At 38.7% G+C, this 20,392-nt stretch overlaps 2 protein-coding genes across 3 annotated transcripts; one reads left to right on the top strand and one right to left on the bottom strand.

The window, feature by feature from the left end:
* Nucleotides 1-655: 655 nt before the first annotated feature.
* Nucleotides 656-16,394, top strand: utp3 (UTP3 small subunit processome component). Of its 2 annotated transcripts, XM_037679391.1 has the most exons (17): nucleotides 656-741; nucleotides 825-861; nucleotides 1,076-1,163; nucleotides 3,843-3,899; nucleotides 3,982-4,038; nucleotides 4,110-4,224; nucleotides 4,303-4,371; nucleotides 4,482-4,603; nucleotides 4,697-4,849; nucleotides 4,941-5,012; nucleotides 10,126-10,166; nucleotides 10,248-10,344; nucleotides 12,892-13,029; nucleotides 13,150-13,283; nucleotides 13,356-13,422; nucleotides 15,899-16,006; nucleotides 16,147-16,393. In XM_037679391.1, exons 1-17 carry the CDS (start codon nucleotides 693-695, stop codon nucleotides 16,234-16,236), a joined length of 1,494 nt encoding a protein of 497 aa, XP_037535319.1. In that variant the 5' UTR covers nucleotides 656-692; the 3' UTR covers nucleotides 16,237-16,393. The 2 variants fall into 2 exon arrangements, with proteins under 2 accessions (XP_037535319.1, XP_037535318.1); XM_037679390.1 differs by having other exon boundaries at nucleotides 656-861; nucleotides 4,110-4,371; nucleotides 16,147-16,394.
* A 120-nt stretch (nucleotides 16,395-16,514) lies between these two features.
* ppcs (phosphopantothenoylcysteine synthetase) lies at nucleotides 16,515-19,595 on the bottom strand. The gene is made up of 4 exons (XM_037679389.1): nucleotides 19,538-19,595; nucleotides 18,363-18,903; nucleotides 18,175-18,278; nucleotides 16,515-16,872 (listed from the first exon to the last, which is right to left on the bottom strand). Exons 2-4 carry the CDS (start codon nucleotides 18,898-18,900, stop codon nucleotides 16,540-16,542), a joined length of 975 nt encoding a protein of 324 aa, XP_037535317.1. The 5' UTR covers nucleotides 18,901-18,903; nucleotides 19,538-19,595; the 3' UTR covers nucleotides 16,515-16,539.
* Nucleotides 19,596-20,392: the final 797 nt, after the last annotated feature.

Here is a 20,392-nt window from a genome sequence, read left to right as displayed (position 1 = left end):
ATTATTACTTTCATACCTTTTATACAATACATCATGCATGTACATGCATCAGGATATTTTATACAATACATTTTGCTCTACAGTTTAGAGCAATTTACTCCTTTATAAAAGCTTATTAGTGTTTTTAAGTCATTCAAAACATTAAACTCTGGACATAAAATGTCTTATTTGATGGTGTTTTGGATATACAAAATAATTAATTAAATAAATAAACTACAAGACAGTTCCTTGAAAATACTACCACAGCAATACTTGAAGATTAAAGTAGCAAGTATCAAAAAGGTACCTGAAAGTAGTAGAATTGTAACTAGAACCAAAAAGAACCAAAAGCTAGCTAAAATTTAAAACTAGTAAAGGACAAACTGCAAAAAGTAACAAAATAGTTGTTTAAAACTACAAAGATCTTGCTTGGATGACCATTGACATGACCTGATGCATGCTCATCAATCCAGGCAGATAAATCTAACAAGGTTGAGTCAGGTTCTTTGGATCGATTCTTCTTTGTTGAAACGTTTCGTATTTTATCCAAACTGAAGAAGTCTTTTGAATAAAAGATGAAACGTTTCAACAAAGAAGAATCCGTCCAGAGCACAAGAAATAAAAAGAAATCCACTCCAGTCCACCAGGTGGCGCTCAGACTGATTGAAACGATTTAAACCATAGAAGAAGACAAACCCGGAAGCACATGGTGGATGATTGCTTTAAATATTAGAAAACATCCAACACGAGCAGAACGTTTAGGTTAACTTTAATTTAAGTCCGCATGTATTAATTTCGTGTTTTGGTAGTTTAGGCATCTCAAAGTTTTATTTTCTGGCTTTTAGCGAACAGACCCAGGTTCATCATGGTTCGAGCGCTACGGTGAGTTTGAGATATTTAGTTCATCATGAATTTTACCCTTTGCAATTCATTGAAAGTCTTATTTGTTTTCTTAAGGTCGCACCAGACAAATAATAAATGTCAATACATTATACAGACATGAGTTGTGATAAATAATTTTGTCGTAATATTGTGTTAACAGCCTGCTGTTTATTCAGCTCAAGAATTTAAGCGCATTTTATTTTAATGTGTTTAGGAGGAGAAAAGTCCAGAGGCCTAAAAAGGTCATGTCATATGATGAAGATGACCCTGAAGCATATAAGGACATGCCGGTTCCTGACAAGGTGACAAAAACAAGCGTACCTGTCTGACCTTTCAGCAGTTCTCTTCAGTGCACATCAGTTTATAAAGAAATAAATCAGATTTGCTAATGACATCATGTAATATGGGAGGATTTGGTTGTTATATAAATGGTGTGTGTCTAGGAATAAAATTGATCAACTCAATCGATCATCATCAGGTAAATTATGTAGAACACTTAGAGTCAGAGTCAGAGTCAGAGTCAGAGATTCTTTATTGTCATTCGCACCTCATGTGGTACATGTGGTGGAGCGAAATTATGTACACAGGGTCCCAGTTACATCCAACAATAAAATGTATAAGAAAAACAGTAATAACATCTAAGATATGAACTAAGAAAAACATCAACTAAATATACACTAAGCACTCATAACATAAAACATTGAACATCAGCACAAACATGAACATGAGTCTGTGAGCAGATGTGCACGCATGAACACATCAACAGTGAAACAGATCAGCAGCAACATAAAACAGATCAGCAGCAACATGAAACAGATCAGCAGCAACATGATATGGTTTTTCACAGTGATTATTCTAGTTAGAGATTCATGAGTCTAACAGCCTCAGGGTAGAAGCTGTTCCTCAGTCTAGTGGTTCTACACTTAATGCTCCTTAACCTCCTTCCTGAGGGGAGTGGGGCAAAAAGTGTGTGTGCTGGGTGGGTGGGATCCTTCATGATGCAGGTGGCCCTCTTCCTGCATCTGGAGGTGTAGATGTCTGTGATGGTGGGGAGACTGACTCCAACAGATTTCTGTGCAGCCTTCACCACTCTCTGCAAAGCTTTTCTTTCTGCAGCTGTGCAGCCTCCATGCCACACATTGATGCTCGAGCACAGGATGCTCTCCACTGCACACCTGTAGAAGGAGGTGAGGACTGAGCTTCCCAGACCAGCTCGCCTCAGCCGTCTGAGGAAGTAGAGTCTCTGATGAGCTTTCTTAATCAGGCTGGTGGTGTTGTTGCTCCAGCTGAGGTTGTCATTCATGTGTACACCCAAGTACTTGTAGCTGGAGACCACTTCCACCGCAGATCCTCTTATGTTCAGGGGGGTGTAGGTGTTTTTGTTCCTTCTGAAGTCCACAATCATCTCCTTTGTCTTCTTCACATTGATGTGAAGGTTATTCTCTCTGCACCAGCTCTCCAGGTGTTCCACCTCCTGCCTGTAGCTGGACTCATCATTGTTTGTGATGCATCCCACCACCGCTGTATCATCTGCAAACTTTACAATGTGACAGCCTGGATGGGTAGCTGCACAATCATACGTGAGCAGAGTAAACAGGAGGGGGCTCAACACACATCCCTGAGGAGAGCCAGTGCTGAGGGTTATGGTGGAGGAGGAGAGGTTGTGGATCCTCACTAACTGTGGTCTGCTTGTTAAAAAGTCTAGTACCCAGTTGTAAAAACAAAGTAGTAAAAACAAAATGACATAGAAGTAAAAATGAAACATTTATTGTTACAAAAAATAAATAAATAAAAATTTGCACTGTTCTTTCAGCTTTTGCAACAAATGTAGTTTTCAGTGCAAATTTGACTAACCTGGTTAAATGTAGGTAAAAAAAACCCAAAAAACATTTATTTGTCTCTTTTGATACGACTAATGTTTATGTGGTTAATAGGAAAGTCACGCTCCCCTATAAAAAATCTGTCATTGTTCACTGTTAGGTTGATTTTTGTAGGTGTCTGCAGATAGAAAGAGAAATAAATACAGAATTTGAACAACAATCTCATTTGTTGTAAAAATATTTAGGCACATGAACTTTTTAATAATTTCAATTTATTTTTTATGACTTAATGAAACCAAAACGGACTCCAGCAATTTTCATTCAGGTCATCTGGACAGTTTCTTTTTTGTGCTGAAACTTTTCACCTTCCATCCAGAAGGCTTCATCAGTCAAGGAAACACACAACACAAAACTGATTATTCCCCCAAACAGCTTACTCCAAAGTGGAACAAACCAGTCTTGTTGGTGCTAAAATGGTCTCTTTGGCACGCCCCCTCCTCTGGTGCTGGTCCTCGTCGACAGTCATGTCAAAATGGTTCAAAACCAACAAAGTCCATGCTCAATAATCCAGGTATACAATCCAACAATTTTCAGTCAGTTCATCTGGACAGTTTCTTTTTTTTTTTGTGCTGAAACTTTTCACCTTGCATCCAAAATGGACTCTTGTTTTTTAAATTGTCAGTGAAGCTACATAGGTTTTTATTTAGACTATTATTAGATAATAGATGAACTCTAATTTTTAACAGTACAAGAAGATGGCTGAAGATTTCATAATCCCGATATTTGTCGCAGTCGGGACAAAATGTTTTTTTATTCAAACTGTGTTTTTAACTAGTGAAATTAATGGTTTTGGACTAATGTGATATTGCATAAAGAACATATGAAACTTTCTTATTTTTTTTAAAATAACTAAATAGTAACTTGCATCAGCAAAAGTCATCTCAGGTTTCTGTACAAAATAGCTAATGGGTCCAATTCAAATCCATGACTTTCTATATAATCCAATTCCAACTCGGTCAGATAAAAAGTCAAATTCCTATTTATATCTAGTTACAAACACTTCTGCCATTTAAACACAAACCATCTAACCAGTTTGTTTCAGTACTGTAACGCTGATTTCATGTCAAGTTGTGATTTGCAATAGAATTGTTTCTCTTACAGAAATCGTCTGAATACATAAAGGACAAGATTGACGAGTTCCACGATGAGAAGATCGCTGTAAGTTCATAACTTGTACTACCACAATTTAGTGAGCGGCTGGTGTTGGTGTTCTTTAACTTCTTCCTCTGTGGTGCCACAGAAACTTCTCGCCCGCGGAGTTCAGCTGGAGAATGATGAAGAGGAACTGGACGATGAGGTTTGTTGTGATTTTACTTCAGATGATAAAGGTGCTTCCAGACCAAACTCAACTTTGTCTTAATTACACAGGAAGAAGTGATGGCTCTCAATATTTCAGAAACGGAAGACGACGACGAGGAGGAGGAAGAAGAGGAGGAGGAGGGGACAGATTTGGAAAGTGACTTGGAAGAGAAAAAAGATGAAGGTGTGGCCATCAGGCTTTTTCAAGCTTGTTTTACAGTTGAGCTCAAACGTTTAACTGGTATTCTCTTGCTACCCTCAGAGCTTCCTAATGTGATGGCGTGGGGCACCAAGAAGAAAATTTTCTATGACTCAGAATATGTAGACATCAGTAAGATTTTTATTATTTTTTTATCTCCAGCCTTATCTGTGATATTTTTTTTTTTTTAAGCATGTGGGCCTTTTCTTTGCATATTGAATTTTTTATTTGGGTTACTGCAGAAGGTAAATCACGTGAAGACTTAGAGGCTGAGGAGCAAGAGGAAGAAGAAGAGGCAAAAAATATCCAGAAACGATTAGCAGCAAATCTGAGCGAAGAGGATTACGATTTAAACTTTTTTCAGGTAGCTTTAAATCGATCTCTCTGGTGTGCATACAGTTAAATCCATACGAGATTATGATGTTTTATGACTTTTTGTGTGACTGTTTCTCTGAAGGAGTTTGCAGTAGAGGAGAAGGAAGGCAAGCCTGCAGAGAAACAGGAGAGGATTGTTAAAGACTTAAAGCAAATGTCTAAGAAAGAAAAAATGAAGCTTTTGAAAAAAGAATCACCAGAGCTGCTTGAACTTATTCAGGACTTAAAGGCAAAGGTAAGACCAGCAGCAATCTGAAATAACTTGAAACAATTAACCTTTTTTTATGCTGACTGATTAATTTTTTGGTTTTGTGTGTTGTGTGCAGCTTAGTGAGCTGAAAGAAGAGCTGAAGCCTCTCATGCAGATGGTCAAGGATGGAAAGATCCCACCAGGAAAGGTGAGAGCATGGAACTACTTTTCCACCAGTGCTTTTTCTCTCAGCTTTAAAGCTCATACAGGAAAGTTTTACATGTTGTTTCTTTACATCGTTTGCATGTTATGACCTAGCTCAACCAGGAAATGGGGAGGTAACATTAATCAGAATCAGAGTAAACTTTATTATCATTGCACCGAGATACAACGAGAACCTGTACGTACAGTCGTCCGGAAGATGGGTGGAGTGCACGAAGCTGCTACTATAAAAAGCACGGCCCTCTTATTCTTATTCAGAATAATGTTTTGCTTAGATGAGAAAAGGGAAGAAAACAGGAGGAGAGACGGTATAAAATATGACGTCACTACGGATACTCGAGTAACATTTTAACCTCGATAGATGTCCTAGCAATCGATGTGTAGATTACTCAAGTACTCTGTTAATGCCCTAGCTAGGAGTACAGGTTGCACTTATGATGCAAGTAGTTAGCATGTGACAACCATGCCTAACTTATCTGTGATGTAGTGGGAGCAATGGGTTTTTTAAAAAGCCCACAGCATGCCTCGTGTTTTAACTGATGAACATAGATATTTTTCTGACTTGTGTGGCACTGAAATAGAGAGCGGGGTTGGTACTTGTTTACTTTCAGACACAAATGGTACAATGAACATGTCTAGTCATTACAAATCCTCTACTGGCCATGCACTTGATCTGGTTCAGGCATGTACAAGAAGTAATGGTTCTGTATGTAGTGTATGCCTTCTTGATTTTCAACATCTAGCATGGCTTGGCCAACTTTTTTTCCCCACAGACTGCCGTAGTAGCACCTACGACAGGCTATGAGTGAGGCTTTAGCAGTAAAACACCAGCAGATGGCATTAAGCAGCTGGTGAACAGATTTGTTTCTGAAGTTAGTAGAGACCAGAGCGGTGCACCAACAAAAAGGGGTAAATCTTCTTCATTAGTGAATTTTTAAACAAGTTTATATTTTAACAAATCTGTTAGTGTTGGTGAAAACTCAAGTTTATTGTGAAGGGAGCAAACTTTTTTTTTTTTTTAATTATAAATTGTTACCATACCATTTTATTTATAGAGCACTTAAAACAGTGACAAGGCCAACCAAAGTGCTGTACAAACAGAAAACAGGCAACGCACAAAGCAACATACAAATTGAAGTAAAATCAGAATAAAGACACAAAATCATTGCAGATAATAAATACAGGTCCTTCTCAAAAAATTAGCATATTGTGATAAAGGTCATTATTTTCCATAATGTAATGATAAAAATGAAACTTTCGTATATTTCAGATTCATTGCACACCAACTGAAATATTTCAGGCCTTTAATTGTTTTAATACTGATGATTATGGCATACAGCTCATGAAAACCCAAAATGCCTGTCCCAAAAAATTAGCATATTTCATCCCACCAATGAAAGACAAGTGTTTTTAATACAAAAAACACCAACCTTCAAATAATCATGTTCAGTTATGCACTCAATACTTGGTCAGGAATCCTTTTGCATGAATGACTGCTTCAATGCGGCGTGGCATGGAGGCAATCAGCCTGTGGCACTGCTGAGGTGTTATGGAGGCCCAGGATGCTTCGATAGCAGCCTTAAGCTCATCCAGAGTGTTGGGTCTTGCGTCTCTCAACTTTCTCTTCACAATATCCCACAGGTTCTCTACGGGGTTCAGGTCAGGAGAGTTGGCAGGCCAATTGAGCACAGTAATACCATGGTCAGTAAACCATTTACCAGTGGTTTTGGCACTGTGAGCAGGTGCCAGGTCGTGCTGAAAAATGAAATCTTCATCTCCATAAAGCTTTTCAGCAGATGGAAGCATGAAGTGCTCCAAAATCTCCTGATAGCTAGCTGCATTGACCCTGCCCTTGATAAAACACAGTGGACCAGCTGACATGGCACCCCAGACCATCACTGACTGTGGGTGCTTCACACTGGACTTCTGACATTTTGGCATTTCCTTCTCCCCAGTCTTCCTCCAGACTCTGGCACATTGATTTCCGAATGACATGCAAAATTTGCTTTCATCCGAAAAAAGTACTTTGGACCACTGAGCAACAACAGTCCATTGCTGCTTCTCTGTAGCCCAGGTCAGGCGCTTCTGCCGCTGTTTCTGGTTCAAAAGTGGCTTGACCTGGGGAATGCGGCACCTGTAGCCCATTTCCTGCACACGCCTGTGCACGGTGGCTCTGGATGTTTCTACTCCAGACTCAGTCCACTGCTTCCGCAGGTCCCCCAAGGTCTGGAATCGGCCCTTCTCCACAATCCTCAGGGTCCGGTCACCTCTTCTCGTTGTGCATCGTTTTCTGCCACACTTTTCCCTTCCCACAGACTTCCCACTGAGGTGCCTTGATACAGCACTCTGGGAACAGCCTATTCATTCAGCAATTTCTTTCTGTGTCTTACCCTCTTGCTTGAGGGTGTCAATGATGGCCTTCTGGACAGCAGTCAGGTCGGCAGTCTTACCCATGATTGCGGTTTTGAGTAATGAACAAGGCTGGGAGTTTTTAAAAGCCTCAGGAATCTTTTGCAGGTGTTTAGAGTTACGTCGTTGATTCAGATGGTTAGGTTGTTAATAGCTTGTTTAGAGAACCTTTTCATGATATGCTAATTTTTTGGGACAGGCATTTTGGGTTTTCATGAGCTGTATGCCATAATCATCAGTATTAAAACAATTAAAGACCTGAAATATTTCAGTTGGTGTGCAATGAATCTGAAATATATGAAAGTTTCATTTTTATCATTACATTATGGAAAATAATGACCTTTATCACAATATGCTAATTTTTTGAGAAGGACCTGTATAACGACTAACCTGTGTGAAGCATGCACAGATCATCTAGTGTTGAAAGCTATTGAATAGTAGTGGGTTTTTAAGCGGGATTTGAAAACCGAGAGGGAGGGGGGCCAGTCTGACAAGCAGAGGTAACTCGTTCCAAAGTCTTGGTCCTGCGACAGAGAAGGCCCTGTCACCCCTGCGCTTAAGGCGAGTTCCTGGAACTGTGAGGAGCAACTGGTCTGCTGACCTCGGAGAATGTGGAGGGACATACGATTGTAGCAAATCAGAGAGATAGGAGGGGGCAGAACTGTTCAGCGATTTGTAGACATATAGGATTATTTTGAACTGGATTCAAAGGTGAACCGGTAGCCAGTGCAGGGAGGTCAAGACTGGTGTAATGTGCTCTCTTTTGCCTGTACTGGTTAAAAATTGGGCTGCCACATTCTGGACCAGTTGTAGTTGTGCAATGGAGGTCTGACTGATACCAAACAGGAGCGAGTTGCAGTAATCAAGCCTAGATGTAATGAATGTGTGTATTACTGTCTCCAGATTTTCTTTGGACAAAATGGGCTTCAGCTTAGAGAGTCGCCTCAGTTGGAAAAAACAGGATTTAACAATCATGTTTACCTGACTGTTAAGTTTCATGAAAGGGTCCATTATTACTCCCAGATTTGTGACTCTTTGTTTCTCTAACGGGGCTAGGGAGGAAAGATCGATGCAGTAGTTTGTGATCGTGTCGTTGGGAGGGAACAACATGACTTCAGACTTCTTCTCATTAAAACTTAAGAAATTTAAAGCCATCCAGTCCTTGATGTCAGCCAGGCAGTCGAGCAGAGGTTGAATAGAGCATGTACCATTGTGTCTTGGGGGATGTAAATTTGACAGTCATTGGTGTAGAAGTGAAAGGGTATGTTGTGTTTTTGGAAAATAGCACCAAGTGGCAGCAGGTATAAAGAAAATAGAAGGGGACCCAGGATGGACCCCTGCGGTACCCCCCATTTAAGCTCTGCCGCTGCTGAACTAAAATCTTTGGTGGAGACACAAAAGGATCTGTCAGCAAGGTAGGCTCTGAACCAATTGAGGGCTGACCCTGTGATGCTCACCCACTGCTCTAACCTAGCAATGAGGATCTCATGGTCGATGGTGTCAAAGGCGGCTGTGAGGTCCAATAGGACAAACAGCACAGAATTACTGGTATCTGTGGATATGAAGATGTCATTAAAGACCTTCAGCAGGGCAATTTCAGTGCTGTGGAGAGGTTTAAAGCCAAATTGGAATAGCTCTAAGATGGTGTGACCCTCCAGGAAGCACTTCAACTGGGACTCAACTATTTTCTCCAGTATTTTAGAAACATGGGAGTCTGGAGACAGGCCGGAAGTTGGAAACGACTGAGGGGTCAAGGTTTGTTTTTTTCAGGAGAGGTTGAACAACAGCATGTTTAAAGGTTTTTGGCACCAGGCCAGTGGATAAACTGCTATTCACAATAGCAAGAATAGAAGGACCCAGAGTAGGGAAAACCTCCTGTAGTAGTCGAGGGGGGACCACATCAAAGGGGGAACCAGATGGTTTCATGCTGCACATGACCTGCTCCAGAGAAGACAGGGAGATAGACTCAAAATGGTCACATGAAGTTTAAATGTCAGGGGATTTAGATCATAACACTGATATGGTTTTCAATTCAGTCCATGAATTGAACACGCTTTGATTAAATCATGTTTCCTACAGCGTTGATGCCATCAGTCTCTGAAGACTGTTTGCACTTTACTTGGTACAATAGCCAATGTTTGTCCCACAATCTGGTCGTTGTTTGTCATGCAACAGAAACAGACTGTCTCACAAAGATGAATGAAAACACTCAGGTATAGGTGAGGTAGGTTTACAGGACTCTTCTTTTCACAAATGGAGTCTACTGATCGTTATGTAGAATTTAAGTTGAAAAATAGCTGCTTAGAATCAGTTTAAAATCTAAATAAACGTGCATTTTTCCCTGTAGCTCGTTGATTTGATGTCTGACAGTGTTGATATTTGCTATGCACATGTGAAGCCTGCTTTAAATGTTTTAATTTTCTCTCGACTAAAGAACAGAATAAATATTTTCTCTAATGGGTCAGAGATTGTCCTGCAGAGTCACTCCAGACATGTGATACTTGAACAACCCTTTGAGCCACATCTGTATTTTAGGGTTATTAAGTTCAATGTGTAAATGCATTTTTAATAGTTACTTGTATTTGTTTCTTTCCCTGTGAGGAAAGGAGAAATGTTTTGTCACGTGAACCTGTTGTTTTATATCAGTCATGCATGTGTGAAGCTAAAAATGCTGTTTTTGTCTTCCAAAGGGGGCAGATTATCTTAAGACTAAACAGCAACTTTATCTCAAGTAAGTTGATATTAAAGTGTAGCTAAATGTGCTTCAACCATCACAGCCCTGTGACTGAGGAACACTTCTCTCTTGCTACAGTTACTGCACAAACATCAGCTTTTACTTGGTCCTAAAAGCAAAACGAATCCCTGCACACAACCACCCTGTGATTGAACGACTGTTAACCTACAGAAACGTAAGTTCACGCCCTGACAGTGGTGTTTAATGATGTTTGACCCGGAGCTGAAAATGCCTGAGAAACGATTTGGTTCACTCCACTAAAACAGAATATATGTGACAACTCCAACTTGTTTTAAAAGATGGAGAAACGGTGAAGAACAGTAAAACAAAGAACAAAATGAATTAAATTGTTTTCAGCAAGTGTGAGTTTTCATTTAACAGACTTCATTTTTGGATTTGATAAACTTACGTAGTCTGACACTTTGTTTTATTTTATTTATTCTTTCTTACATTTGGTCAGCAAGGAGTCATAAACTATCATTAAAACCAAAATGTTCCTAAATATTTAGTGTTTTGAGGTTTAAGGTTAAAAGTCTTATAAAACTGGTGATTAGCTGTAGAAAATCGATGACAATAGACCTGTAATTTATTTTTAGATATCTAGTGAATTGAAATCCTGCAATTTATTTATTTATTTTTTTTTTGCAAAAACCCGCAGTAATTACAAGGTGACTACATTCAGAATTCAGAATGCCTTTATTGTCATTATACATTGTACAATGAAATTAAGAGCCACTTCTTTTTTCAGTGCAAAAACATGCTTAAGAAAAACACACACTAAAAATATAAAAAATGTAATGCAATATAGATGTAATAGCACTATGAAAGTAAAAAATACAAGTATTTCACAATTATATTGCACATTATTAGTGAGGTAGTTAAGGTGATTGAGAGTATGAAATGTCAGTAGTAATAGAAGTCTTTTATTAGACATATTTGGACTGATGCGACTAATACTGCGGTGCGACGTGTACGTCGGAAAATACTGTAGTAACATTAAAATAAATGTGGACCTAACACAAGTGTTATTCAGCAGAAAGTATGATTTTCTTGAAACAAATGTTTATATATTGTAGGATTAACAGTCCTCAGATCATTTAATTTTTATGAGTAATTTTATTTTGAAGGGGCACCACTGGCTTCCGGTTCTGAAGCCAGAAATTATTAATTTATTCAAACAGACTCAAGTTTAATGCTCTAGTGAATTCTTTTCGTATTAAAAAAAAGTCATAAAAACGCTTTGAGTCAAAGTACAATTTTTTGAGATTTATTATCAATTTTGGTGAATATAAGTGATCAAATGGTGATGACAGCTGCAGAATGAAATGATGGCTTTACTTTGACAACACAAGGTTATGGAGTTATCTTATAAACTTTAATATGGTGAATTATGAGGTTACAAAGCAGAGTAAATTATCATCTATAAAGTTAGCTAAATGAAGTGTTTTGGCTAGATGTGATTTGTCAATTTAGGAGAACTTAATTCTAATTAATGATGACATTTTTATACTGGACAACTTCTTATCTGGGACATCAGACACCAGCAGAGAAAATCTGAGCAGCTTTTTCCTACCGATTGGAAGGTGATCTGCAATTCAACCGCCCGGAGGGTTACCAGACTCTTGAGATGACTTATGAGCCGAAGGTGGGATTTCCCTCGACACTGGAAATCAGCTGAAATCTAGAGTCGAAAGTTGGCTCCTGAGGGGGGTCGGTTGATGAGCTCCTGGAGGGCTGCGTTTTCTCCTTCTGGTGGCAAAGATCTTCTGACAATAAATATCCAATTGTTTGACCTTACTTCTTCAAAGCTTCCTTCAGACTGCTCTAAGCCAAAAATGTCAGAAATAAATTTCTTTGACTTAGAGGCGTTACAATGTGATGGTCTAGCCAACCACGACAGAAGGGTGGACCTTCTTTCAAGTTACTGGTGAATTTTAAAAACCTTAATAAAAATATTAAATGGCTAATTTACTCTGCTTTGGTAAGTTCTCAATATAACAGAATAATCAAACTTCTAAGCAGCTTTTTACTCATCCATAAACATTTTCATTAGAACTTATGCACACAGTTGTAACTTCTGAACACCAGTTTTATATCAACTCCCTTTATGCATGATTACTGAGTATTGAGCTTAGAAAGTAAATAAACTTAGCCATTTTTACAGCAAAACATTCAATTCTGTTCAGGAAAACTCAGACATTTAACTTGTTAAAGAAATGATTTCTACCGTGAGATGGAAAGAAGAGTCCTTGAAAACAATGGGGTCTTTCTCACACTCTAAGTCTGGAGGATGAATCCTCCCTGCGTACGTTTTAGATGTTCTATTTCACAGGTCAGATGGAAAAGTTCTCATACAAAAGGACCTTTCAGCTTTTCTGAAATCCTAACACCAGGTGTGCAATTAATTACAATAACAGGTTTTTGTTATTCATCTTATATGATAACATGTGGTTCCTTACTGTCCAGCTTTGTGAATGGAGAGTCAGTCTTGCTTCCAAAGTATCAAAAGAATAACAGTTAATGATAGAAAAACCTTGATGTGTCCCTACAATTTTTTTATTTTTTTTTTACACTTTCACACTACCAGTAACTTACCTTGGTGATTTCACATGCATTATTGTGACCTCACTAGAGCTAATTTATGGGACAAGAACCCAAATAATCTTGATCAAAATCAGATTAATTATAGAACAAATTGTACATTTTTAACATCTGCCTGCAGCTCATCAATGAACTTGGTCCAGTTGATGCTCAGTTAGCTCCAGAGTTTCACAAACTACTAGCTGGTGACGAGAAAGAGAAAAGGAGCAGCAAAACAACCGATGGAAATAAGACCAAAATCTCCAGTAAAAAGGACATGGTGAGGGCTTTTTGTTTATCCTAATTCAGTACCTGTATGAAGTTAGTTCCAAAATACATTATTGGACAGAAATTATCTTTAAAACTAAGATCTACATGTTAACGTGCTCATTAAATGCAGGATTCTGGAGAAACGCTGCCTGAGGATGAAGACTCTGAGTCTGACCTGGACGAAGAAGCTGCTCTGCGCTTCTACAGAGAAGTGGAGGAACGGATGAAGTTGAAGAGGAAGAGCAAAGGCCTAGAAGCTGAGGAGTGAGTATGACTCGTGCCTACAGTTGGCAGCTGTGATGAAATGAGGATTTTAATGTTTTTCTTTTCATGAAGGCTGAAGGAGGACCATGAGGAGATGAAGGAGCTGGATGAAGATGGGAAGAGGGGAATCACTTACCAGGTACAGGGTGACAACTTTCACACAAAGCAGGAGTCAATAATCTGTGCATAATAATTAAAACTAGAAATACACCACCCATTTTATTGAAAATATTTGTTTAAAATTTAAATACGGTGGTGCTTGAAAGTTTGTGAACTATTAAGAATTTTCTATATTTCTGCATAAATATGACCTAAAACATCATCAGTGTTTCACACAAGTCCTAAAAGTTGATAGAGAACCCAGTTAAACAATTGAAACAAAAATATTATATTTGGTCATTTATTTATTGAGGGAAATGATCCAATATTACATATTTGTGAGCGGTAAAAGTATATGAATCTCTAGGATTAGCAGTTAGTTTGAATGTGAATTAGAGTCAGGTGTTTTCAATTAATGTGATGATGATCAAGTGTGAGTGGGCACCCTGTTTGATTTAGGTCGTTTTCACACCTGATAGTCCGGTAGACTCGGTTCGGGACCAATATTCATGAGCTTTTGTTTACATTTGAGCTGGTGCGTTTGCATTCACACTGCACTGTGCAGTCGAGTCAACCTGTTGAACCAACCCATTCCCCCGCTCACCTGTGGGGGCGCTGCACCAAGAACTACTGAAAGAAACAACACAAAAACCTCTGAAGACGCATCTTCTTCGTCTTCTGTAAATAAAAATAAAAACAAAGTGGCATCAAGTTTTAGCAGTTTTAGGAGTTATATTTTGTCATTTTTCAAAAATGGACTTAGCATGAGCAGAAGATGAGACAGAAGACCATGGAGAATATTGTTTTTCACACAAGGCAGCTGACGGCTCCATATAAGGTCAGAGAAATGCGTGTTTGTTTGTCCTGCGGAGCGGGTCATGGTCTGTTTACATTCACACTGCACTCGAACCGCGCTGGAGTTCGCTTCTTCCGGACCGAGACCTAGGTTTTAGCCCGGGCCAGAGTTCGCCTTTTTGTTCCGTGACAGAGTTCGATGGCACGTTTACACCTCCCTAAATGAACCGGACTTTCTAGGAAAACAAGCTAGAGTTCGATTAAAGTGGACTAAACAGGGCTGGTGTGAATGCACCCTTAAAGAACAGGGATCTATCAAAGTCTGCTCTTCACAACATGTTTGTGGAAGTGGATCATGGCAGGAACAAAGGAGAGGACCTCAGAAAAAGAGTTGTTGATGCTCATCAGGCTGGAAAAGGTTAGAAAACCATCTGTAGAGTTTGGACTCCACCAATCCACAGTCAGACAGATTGTGTATAAATGGAAGAAATCTAAGACCATGGACCAGGAGTGGGGGACCAACAAAGATCACTCCAAGAGCAAGGGAATAGTCTGCGAGGCCACAAAGGACCCCAGGGTAACTTCTAAACAACTGAAGGCCTCTCACATTGACTGATGTTCATCTTCATGAGTCCACCATCAGAACACTGAACAACAATGGTGCGCATGGCAGTGTTTCAATGAGAAAGCCACTGCTCTCCAGAAAGAGCATTGCTGCTCGTCTGCAGTTTGCTGAAAATCACATGGACAAGCCAGGTTATAGGAAGAATGTTTTGTGGACTGATGAGACCAAAATATAACTTTGTGGTTTAAAGGAAAAGTGTTATGCTTGGAGAAAGAAAAACTGCATTCCTGCATGAGAACCTGATCCATCTGTGAAACATGGTGGTGGTAGTATCATGGTTTGGGTCCACCAGGTACTGAAAGTAAAGGTTCACTTACTTTTGCTGCTCGCAAATATGTAATATTGGATCATTTTCCTCAATAAATAAATGACTGAATATAATATTTTTGTCTAATTTGTTTAACTGGTTTCTCTTTTTATCTACTTTTAGGACTTGTGTGAAAATCTGATGATTGTTTTAGGTCATATTTATGCAGAAATATAAAAAATTCTAAATGGTTCATAAACTTTGAAGCACCACCGTATTTGACTCTGCAAAGAGCGAAGCTTTTTCACTGCAATAATAAACCTGAATCCATTCAACATGGATTCATGTACAGGTTTAAATTTACCACTTTTGGTTGTATTTGTATGTCGTCTTGGTTGGTAACATGAGGAAAAAAATCCAACAGAATTGAGTTCTACATTATCCAATTTGTAAAATTACTCATTTTTAGCATCACAAAGTAAAAGTAAAATCTTTGTCACTGAAAAATCATCTTGAGAAATGGCAGAAAAGTAAAAACACACAGAAGTGATAAACTGGTGGTTGTGTTAATAGTGAGTGCAGAGTTAGTCTTACTCAGGACTTAATAAAATAAACAAACAAAAAACAATTTTGTGATTTTGATTATTTACTGATCAACAATTAATAGTTTTTATATACATTCAAAATAAAAATACCAGTTTTGAACACTTGTATGCATACAATTATTGACACATAAGTAGTGAGCACAATTGTTACAGGGCTGCTGTTGAATGTGTGCATTCTCTAATGCACATCAGCAGAGCAGGTCTACAAACGGTGCATACTACACTGTTTTTTATATTTCCACAGATGGCCAAGAACAAGGGGCTAACAGCAAAGAGGAAGAAAATCGACCGTAATCCCAGAGTTAAGCACAGAGAAAAGTACAGACGTGCTAAAATCCGCAGAAAGGGCCAGGTCTGTATCGCACACTTTGATTAAATCATGTTGATGCCGTCAAGTCTCTGAAGACTGACTGCACTTTGTTTGGTACAATAGCAAATGTTTATCCCACAATCTGGTCGTTGAGTGTTGAGCCTTTTGTTTTTGTTCATCAGGTCCGAGAAGCTCGTCGGGAGGAGACGAGATACAGCGGGGAGATGTCTGGTATTCGTGCTGGTGTCAAAAAGAGCGTCAAACTCAAGTAACCAGGAGCGAGTTAAGGATATTCCTAAAATATTCTCCTGTGAAAAAATATCAGTTGATTATATACTTAAATATTTTAATATCAGTGAAACTTTTGGCACAGTAGGTGTGGAATCTTGAAACGCTTTTTTGATAACGTCAATAAAAAAAATTTAAAATCTGTCAACTTGTGTGTTGTGATCGTACAGAAAAGGCTTTCTGATATTCGTGACACATTTACTCACAAAATTACATGATTTGTTCATAGACGGAACAAATATGTATACATTTTGCTGAGGATTCGCTAAAACCAAACTTCTGGGAGATCATTTCGCTGAAGCAGCTTGAGTCATAAACTTGGAGTGCTCAGACGTCAGGTTGCTCACGATCCTTTCCTCTATCTCCACCTCCTTCTTCACGTCCTCCTTACTGAGGATCAGCTCAGCCTGAGTTTCAGGAGTCACCACCACCACGTAGCCCCGTCTGGAGTCCAAAACGTTGGCCACCACTGCCTGGTGCCTGTAAGTGTCCAGAGCCCCGCGCGCCTTGTCGAGCAGGATGGATGCATCCGTCTCCAGTTTAAAGGATGTGACGAACGCTTGAGGTGCCCAGTCCTTAACGAGGGGGGACAGAATCTTGGGGACCATCTTCATGCTGAGCTAAAAAGAAATGAAAAGTTGGGATTTTGGTGGGAATTTCCTGTCAAAAACTAGTATTTAAGGTAAAATTTTAGTATTTTTTTAGTACCTTACACAAAAAAAACGGCGAGCTGTTCAAAATAATTAAATGTTCTCCTTGAATGAATCGTGCTTCAAAGAACAGTTTTCCGAGGATAAAAAAAAAGTCACTTTTCTAAAAGTACATAAATAAATGCTAATCTGAAACAGTGAACAAATTACGTTTAATTTTTCATATAAAAATTCTGGAAGATATGAGGAAACCTGGCTTTGTAACACCAGTCAAAATATTTTTAAAGATTTGAATCGATTAAAGAAGGGTGTAACCTTTGGTCCTCTGATATCAGGTGTGTTTCTGCAAAAAGACTGATCTGTTTGGAAAAGAAAATTTATTTGGCATAGTCCACACTAAAATGGTTCCCATTCTTGCTTTAAAATGTACTCATTACTAAGACGTAAACATTGAATGTCTACCATAGACCGTATAAAAACTGGATTCTCTAGATTCTTCATTGCGTTATTGAAAATTGCTCTTATGTTAGTTTTTTTCCAAACTAAAGTGAAGCTAAAGCTGTTTATTTTGCAGCAATTTGTGTGTTCCCCATTAATCACATTTCAGGTACCCACACAGCCAACCTTCCTGGATTAAACATGCAATTGACCCAATTAGGATGTCCATTTTGGGCCATTCCACTTGTGTGTATTCAAAGTAATGTGTAAAGTCCTACAATTCTTTGATATCTGTATTTAAATCTAAACATCAAAACATACTTTGAGTGTGTGGGTAGGAAAGCCCACTCATGCTTAGAGTTAGATGCTGATAAATAAGAATAAAACATATTAAATATTAATGTGACATGAATATTTTCTATGTCATTGCAATCCAGTCAGCAGATGTTATTGACAGATGTGACAGAAAATGTATGGGAACATCAGCAAGTGGAGATGATGCTTATTTAGTTATTTGCATTGTTGATTAGTATTTGTGCATTGTGCTTAGTGTATATTTAGGTGATGTTTTTCTTAGTTCATATCTTAGATGTTATTACTGTTTTTCTTATACATTTTATTGTTGGATGTAACTGGGACCCTGTGTACATAATTTCGCTCCACCACATGTACCACATGAGGTGCGAATGACAATAAAGAAACTCTGACTCTGATGCATTAAGAATTTTCCCCCTGGATCACAGTAGTGGAAATCCTGACATTTGCTATTCCTTTATGATAGCTAAAATAATCTTAATTGTCCCACAATTATAGGGATTGCCATTTTTCACTCACTTGAAGAGGTCCGTTGGATGACTGGATTTTGTGTTCAGGCATCTCCGATGTTGGTATGTAGAAATCAGACACAGCTGCAGCCAAGTAAAACATGGCCTTTGATCCTAAATGGAAAACAAGCATTTGGAAACGGGTTTTAAACGTGCGCTGAACTGATCTTCAACCTGTAAATGATTAATAATAGGTACCTATTGAGTTGAGTGCCTGTGCTGCTGCTTTGAGCAAATGGAGATACTCTGACAGTGTGTTGAACTCTATGGGCAGAAGAAGACCACCATCTTTCACTTCCTGATATCGCTTTAATACTTTTGCAATGTTTGGAAGCACCTGCTGGTTAACCACGACTTCAGCACCATTACCAGCTGCCCCTTCTCCTCCACCCATAAACTGCAGGGCATCCAGCATGTTAATGGTTACAAACATCCGGGTGTAAGGGTAGAGAGAGTGATGCCTGTGTAGGAAAATGACAGCATAGCCTGAGTCTATGAAGTACTCTGCAGAGGCGGCTCCTCGTCTGCCGCTGCTGAAATTATCGAGGAAGCGAACCGTGCGGGACTCCAGAGGAACTTTGGTGCCACCGGATGTGATAAGAACCACCCTGCGACCTGCTTCTGCATGGAACCTGGCAAAGGCAGCCATCTTCTCCTTGACCTCCTCAACGTGGGAGGGAATGGCAAACTCCTCAGTTAACTTTCCATCAATGGAACATATTCTGGGCTCAGCCATCACCTGATGAGAGAAGAGGCAGCATCATATCCACAGATTATGAATCATAACAAGAAGTTGACCCAGTGGTTAAAGCAGTTAAATAATTTGAGGCTGATTAGACAAGTCTCTGATATTAAATCTTCATAGTGGGTGTGCTTCAAGTCAATTGATCCTTTTATTTTTTTTATAAAAAATTAAATTTAAGAATGCATACTGCGATATTTAATGTATGCCAGCAAGTACGAGACCATAAAACCATTTATTTGGAGAATAATCATGGTGTATTTGATTAAAATTACAAAACTTTACGTTGTCAAAGTAGGAAATGTCATAACAGACTGCAACAAATCTACCATGACTACAAAAAAAACAGCTGTTTATTTAACTGCCTATAACCAATGTAACAAATACAACTAAATATGCGTTCATGAGGAGGTTTTGTAAAATCAGATACACATAAACTTTGCATAAATATTCTACACAGTCCAGAATAGCTACAAGACTTGTGGTTGTAAAAGGGCTTTCATGGTTTAGTTTAAATGAGACAAAAAAAAGAAACTGCAACAGACATATCAGATTCATAAAAAAAAGAAATGCTGCCTGCTATTTGTCATTAAACGGTCACCACAAATTAAAAAAACGACGATGTACTCACAGAAAAACCTGTAAAACGTCCTCTAGATTACGGATTGTTGTCAGTACTCCTGAACAACTTGAGCACTTCCTGAAAGTAGAAACAGCGCGAGACTGGTTTGCAGAAACACATGTGGAAGCCTTTAGCGCCCTCTGTGGCACTAAACAGTACTGCACGCACAGCAGGCTGTTGAAGGTACTGAAATTAGAGTAAAAAAAATAATACCGATTGGCGAGACACGCAAAGTACGTGTTGTTGACGCGTTGTTAACACATAATTTACGCGTTAATTAAGCGGGAACTTTTTACTAGTTTTTAACACGGAAATAATACGTACTTTACGCGTTTTTTAAGGGTCATCCGTCAAGTGAAATATTCACGAGTATTTGGCCCGGTTGGCTTTCCATAGACTCGCCGTGGCAACCATAGATAGTATTATTATTGTTGTTATTGATCGTTTCGCTCAACATTTTGTTTCTTAAGCTGCAGTTTTTATAATTTACCTACAGGGAGCGCTGTTGTACTGTATATGTAGAATAAACCAATCTCCCTTTTTTCCCCCTCATTCATTGTTTTTCATTCATTCAACCTTTATTTATACAGGTTTGTCTCATTGAGTCACGTGTACTCGTTTACAAGAGAGACCTGTAATATTGACAGGTATGACATATGAGCAGGTTGCTTTTTTCTTTTCCAAGTTTGAATGCTGCAATTTAATATAAAAGCGATGACTTCCAGACCACTTGTTTGACAAAAACTAAAGGTCTGTTAAATTTTCATTAAAGCAGCATAACAACATACAGATACACACAAATACATTTAGTTATGCCCGTAAGTGAAGATAATGCTACTACAAAAATAAATGTATTTGACTTCC

Source organism: Nematolebias whitei, chromosome 7 (assembly GCF_014905685.2).
Source record: "Nematolebias whitei isolate Nwh7 chromosome 7, NemWhi1, whole genome shotgun sequence".
Taxonomy (NCBI): Eukaryota; Metazoa; Chordata; class Actinopteri; order Cyprinodontiformes; family Rivulidae; genus Nematolebias; species Nematolebias whitei.
Note: the sequence above shows the minus strand (reverse complement) of the source record. Positions and strands in the feature narration are given on the sequence as shown.